Genomic DNA, 5,759 nt, shown 5'->3' on the forward strand with positions numbered 1-5,759 from the left:
GGAGCGATGCAGAAATTCCCTTCTCCCCTCCTGGATACAGCGCTGGCGGTGTTTGCGGGAGGTGACTGTTCTTCATGGCAGTTTAAGCGGATGTTGTTCTGGTTTGGGGAAGGGGAAAATAATGTCAGACCAAGTGTAAATGCCTGGGTGTTATGTTGGTTTTGGTTAAGGTGTGAGCGGGTGTTTGACACTTTGCTGTCTGTATTCCCTTCAGAAAGCTCCAGTTCGCTCCTCTGGCCCATCCCTGCCCTGTTCAGTTCCGGGTGGTGGATTTGCCAAATACGCATCTGCTCTGTAAGGTGAAAACTCTCAACAAAGGTGATGCCAACTCTGAAGTGACAGTCTATTACCAGGTAACACGTTAGCTTGGTGTGTACTGGCCTCTTCCCTCTGGTAGCTGCTGCTGGTGCTCCAGTTGTACTTATGTCACTGTCTTGAGAGCAGTCCCTGGACAGGGATGTTACAGAGAACGCCCTGAAACCTCATGTGAGCACTCGCCCTGGGCCCAACAGACTAAACCCAGGTGGGCTCTCGCAGCATGTGGGGTTCCCTGAAACCGGCATCTTCCCTCCCGGCCCATGCTAGTGCGAGTAGCTGGGTTTGTGCCTTAGTGATTTCCTGCTGTCCTCACCGCTGATCTCATGGTCCTGGGTTGAGCCCTTCCCCTCTCTTCTGAAGGCCGTATTGAGGCCACTGGGGAAAACGAACTTTCCAGCTATCAGTTGTAATTTAGTGCTGCAGTCCAGGCTGAGGTGTGTGCAACAGCTGTCACTGTGGTCTGAACTGTAGCATTTAACTCCATGAAATCACCCTAAATTCTTCATTTTCTTTCTAGTCAGGTGCCAGGAACCTAAGGGAATATACCCTTATGGAGCTGCTTGTGGTAAGTAAGTGTTTGTGTCTCCTAACTCATCAGTGTCTTCCCTGAACACAGTGCTTGGAGCTTAGATAAGACCACAGGGCTAAATGGTACAAAGGGGAGAGCATGTACCTATTGCTTACTCGGAACTTGTGAGTGTTTGGGACAGGATCCCCCAAGGGCTGCAGTGACGGACAGTAGGGAAGACTGTTCTCTTAGCTACCAACCCAGATGACTGAGACCTCTCTTAATTCCATGGGTGCAGTTGGAAAGGCAGTAGTTCGGTTGTTTTCACATGATGTGGTCACATTTCTGTATGGAGCCTGAGGGGTGGCTGCAGAGGAGCATCGCATCTGCTGTAACGCATTTGTGCTCTGTTTCAGATGCACATGGAAGAGCCTTGCTTTGATTTCCTGAGAACCAAGCAGACCCTCGGGTGAGTTCACTGTGGAGGACAGCTCCTACGCACTGGCTTTTGCTGTTCCCTAGTGTTTTTACTCTGGAAAACCCCTTCCTGCACAGTGGCTAATTCCTGAATTATTGTAATGGAAACAGCAACATAAACACATCAAAACCAAGAGCACCCATCAATACAAGCTTTTGAGCCCTATAAGAATTGCATCTATTACCAGTATGTTAACTCAGAATTATTCAGCTTAAAGTTGTTCCTTCCACTTCCTAAATCAGCTCCCCATTCCCCAGGGCTGTTTTCACAGCAGCTTTGTGGTGCGTCGCAGCCTCCCTCAGAGGCACCCTTCTACCTCAGGGAACTGGAACAAGCTTTTCACAGCTATAGGTCTGTCACTCTGATTTATTTTGCCGGAACACAAATACTCTGCCAAGCTTAAAAGGATTTCCTAAAACTGAGAAAACACTGAAGTGCAGTGATGCAGGAAATAAAGGAAATAAGACTATTGAGAATTTATATAATCTGAGATTTTTTTATTCTAAAGTACCAACTTTTTATTTTAACTTGTAGCTTGTCCTGTAAATGAAAATTTAATTGTGCTTGTGGAATGACTTTATTGTGTCCCTCTCTTTGTTTTGGTTTTTTTTTTTTTTCAAGCTACCACGTATACCCCACCTGCAGGAATACTTCTGGGATTCTTGGCTTCTCGGTCACAGTAGCAACCCAGGCAACTAAATACAAGTAAGTGCTCCGGGGTCAATGTTCATCACCACTCCCAGCCTTGGGCTGCAGGAGTTGCCGCAGAGCTGCCAGCACCCGTTTCTGGGTGCACCTTACTGCACCGTATCCGCCACGTCCTCCCGGCAGCAGCTCACGCAGCCAGGACTGGCTGATGCCGACCACCTCGAGGCGTCTCGTGGGTCTGCCAGCCTGGGACTTGAGGAATCGGCTGGCTGTTCCTTGCTGTGTAAAGGATCTCTGTAAATGGCAGCTGTTGCTGCTGTTGTCTCAATAAGGAGGATTTCAGCACAGGAAATTTGGCAACTGGTTTTAGAAAAGTCAAGCTCAACAAGGTGCCAGTGGCCCTTGCATGTATTCAGGCACTGAACATCTGAGCCTCATGGGATATAGCGAGGTATCAAACTAAATATATGACCATGTTGTGTCATATTTTAAGTGGTGTGTTTAGACAACATCCAGCTGAAGAATTATGACTGAGAGAGTTTCACTTAATCTTCTACTTGTTCTATTGATCAGGTCACAGCTGATTTCAGTTTGCTTTTGCTTAAGCTTTTCTATGCACCTGCTCACATTTAAGAGTTCACACCTGCTTCAGGCAGTGGAGGGTTTTATTTTTTATTCTATGAGGGGAGTTATGTGAGAGCCCAAAGGGAATGTCAAAAGAGTAGTGACTGAAAACCAACACCTAAATAAAGCAATAGGCTTAAGCTTCTTAAAACTGCAGCAGTCCTTACTTGAATAGGGAAAAGTAATCCAATGACTAAGTAAAATATCCCACTGCCCTTTTGAAGATATCCTGCTAGGGGAGCTCAATCTGTTGCCAAGTAAATCCTATGTAGCTGTTCTTCTGGCTCGCTTTCAGCAGACAGAACAATAGTATGGTTTTGTTCAAAGCTAGGGCTAACTACAGGTATTTGACCTGCCAAAGTTGAAGGGTTATATGAAAAATATGCAACTTATGAAGAATAACACTGTGTCAGTGAAAGTTTAATCAGCACAGAGTACTGCTGCCTCTAATTTTTACATTTGGATGATACTTCCATTACTGAGGTCTGTGTCACCTGTAAAGGTTTTAATGTTTCAGAATCCTTACAATCCATCATATCATGTTGTTCTGCTTTCTTTTCGTCCTAATCCAATAGACCACAACTATTTTTGTGCAGAGCTCAGGACTGCAGCTGGGGGTCCTGTTTCGGCACACTCTAATGCATGCTGCTCTTGGATATACCACAGCTTAGGTTCCTGACAGCATCACAGCAGCAACTCCTCTTGCTGCTTGGTTATCTAAAGTCCCTGTGTGTGAACAATACTTAATATAGCTAAAAATCAGAGCATGGGTTTTACTCCCTGATAGCAGGGAGATAGGAAAGTTGGTGTTCACAGATGTGTGGGTTTTTTTTTTGGGGGGGGGGGGAACATGGACAGAGAGGAAGCAAACCTGTCCCAAACATTCCCTCATCATTTGAGGGCTGTTCTGCTACCTTACCCCCCAGTATTGTTTTTCTTTTTCCTGCCTGATTTAATTAATTATTTAACTCTCTTTTAGTTCTGAATTGGTTGACAGAAAAATAGAGGAGTTTCTTTCCTGCTTTGAAGAGAAAATCAAGCATTTAACTGAAGATGCTTTTAACACCCAGGTAAAAACGTGATCTTGAAAAGTTCTGCCTTGAACTGCTAAATGACACCTAAACTGGAGGATTTGGTTATGCGTATCTGGCATATTTCTGAGTTTTTTCTGGGTAAAGGACTCACTTGTGAATCCTGCTTCTTACTCCCTTCTGCAAATGTCTCTAAACATTTGCTCTCTGGCCGTTTACAGTTAAGTTTGAAAGCAATGAACTACCTTGTTAATGTGAGTTTTATTTGAACTTCCGTGAATGTGACGGTAAATTAAGGTAGCATTAAACCCTTTGAAACTAATTGTTTTGTCTTTTTCAAATGTAGGTTACAGCTTTGATAAAACTTAAAGAATGTGAAGATTCCCATCTTGGAGAAGAAGTAGACAGGAACTGGAATGAAGTTGTGACACAGCAGTATCTCTTTGACAGGCTTGCCCGTGAGGTTGGTGGTCCCTCATTGTTAAGTGATGACAAATGGAACACTCACATGTCACTTTTTGCAGCAGTTTTAAATGCAAAGCATAACTAGGGGGAGTTATGCTACTGGAAACATGCTGATTCTAAAACTACATGCTATTTTAAAAAGGTTCTTTTACTAATGGGATATAGTTTGTAGAGAAACCGTTTTTATTTTTAAAATCACTTGAATCACCACTGTGCTAATTAAACCTCGTTCCTGTGGGTTTCAGATTGAAGCTCTGAAGTCTGTTACAAAATCAGACCTGGTCACCTGGTTCCAAGCTCACAGAAGCAACAAGAAGAAAGTGCTCAGTGTACACGTGAGTGTCTGCCAGCTCCATCTTGCCAACTTTGAAATGCCAAACTTTGATAACCTCAGAGAGCCCAGTGACCGTGTGGTAGAAGATCTCTGTAATCTAACTTTTAATGTGGTGGTTATCCACATTCCTCTTCATATTTTCTACATTTCTAATTATTGCTGTCATTTGAATTGCATTTAAGTATCCGTATTTAATTGTCAGGGCAGATGAACATTAAATGAGATCCAAATTACAGAAGGTTAGAGCCAAATTTCTTTTTTGGTAACTTTTTTCCAGGTGGTTGGATATGGAAAACATGAAGGGGACTCAGAGGTTACAGCTGTCTCAGAAGTACAGAATTCTTCATCTGGTGAAATACCTCATCTTATTTTCTTGCCCCCATCTTCTCTGATGACTAATGTTACTTCCATCAAGGACATCAAAGCTTACACATCAACTCTGAATGTTCTCCCTTACCATAAAATATTAAAATAAAAATGACGTCTTGCCCTGCAGTGATGTGTAATACAGGTGCTTGCGGCAATGTAAACATTACAAACTTATTTTTATTAGAACAAGGCTGTAGTGTTTAGCTGGGATGAAGATGTCTGTTCAGATACTGAGGAAGCTTTCCTCAAGTAAGTTTCCAGCCAACCTTTCTCATTAATCTCCCAAGTTCATTAAGAGCAGGCACAGCCCTGACTTCTAGCTGGAGCAAAGGGAGAGTTCTCCCCACCACCAGAAAGATGCCCTGTTCTCCTCTCTGGCTGACTGAAGGGGGGAGCTGCGCCTTTTTGTTCAGACTGTCCTATGCATCAATCCTGCAGTGCTGTAGCAGTTGCTTAATAGCAGTCACAGCTCCTCAGAGAAAGGATTCTGCAGTTCTCCTGGAGGAGTTACAGAGTGGGTGGGAGGGGGGAAAAAAAGCCTAAGGCTTCAATCTCACACTGCTTTTTCTTAGTTTTTCTGTATGTGCAACATAGACAAAATTGAGATGAAATCAAATAAAAGCTAGATTGAGCTGTGGAAAGAAAAATAGTTTGATTGCTACATATAGCTACTTACTTGACTATTCTTTCTTGAACTTCGAGCAAAAGCACAGAAATGCAAAGGTTCCTAAAGTGCTGGCAAGCATCTCTACTGAAGCAAGGCTGGATGTAGATTCCAGAAAAATTCTACTGTAGGTGCTACAAATTCTGCTCCTTTTGCTAGTTCATTAACTACTTCAAGAAGTAGGTTTAGCTGCAAGGATTCCAGTGAGGAAAAAAAAAATAATACAAATACATTTCACATGAAACAATTGATCATCACTCAGCTGAAAAAACAGTCTTGCTGCAAAGGTTTATTATGAAATAAATAAAAAGTCCATAAGA

General features: G+C 43.0%; 1 protein-coding gene across 1 annotated transcript in view; it reads left to right on the plus strand.

The window, feature by feature from the left end:
- Window positions 1–4,901, plus strand: part of NRD1 (nardilysin (N-arginine dibasic convertase)) — a 31,576-nt gene extending 26,675 nt beyond the window's left edge. Inside the window, exons 24-31 of the mRNA XM_010582389.1 lie at window positions 215–353; window positions 836–883; window positions 1,243–1,295; window positions 1,926–2,009; window positions 3,556–3,646; window positions 3,954–4,070; window positions 4,318–4,407; window positions 4,684–4,901. Coding sequence (XP_010580691.1) covers window positions 215–353; window positions 836–883; window positions 1,243–1,295; window positions 1,926–2,009; window positions 3,556–3,646; window positions 3,954–4,070; window positions 4,318–4,407; window positions 4,684–4,881 — 820 coding nt within the window. The 3' untranslated portion in view covers window positions 4,882–4,901. The remainder of the gene's footprint in view (window positions 1–214; window positions 354–835; window positions 884–1,242; window positions 1,296–1,925; window positions 2,010–3,555; window positions 3,647–3,953; window positions 4,071–4,317; window positions 4,408–4,683) is intronic.
- The last annotated feature ends 858 nt before the right edge of the window (window positions 4,902–5,759 follow it).

Source organism: Haliaeetus leucocephalus, unplaced genomic scaffold, assembly GCF_000737465.1.
Source record: "Haliaeetus leucocephalus isolate CR32 unplaced genomic scaffold, Haliaeetus_leucocephalus-4.0 Scaffold848, whole genome shotgun sequence".
NCBI lineage: Eukaryota > Metazoa > Chordata > Aves > Accipitriformes > Accipitridae > Haliaeetus > Haliaeetus leucocephalus.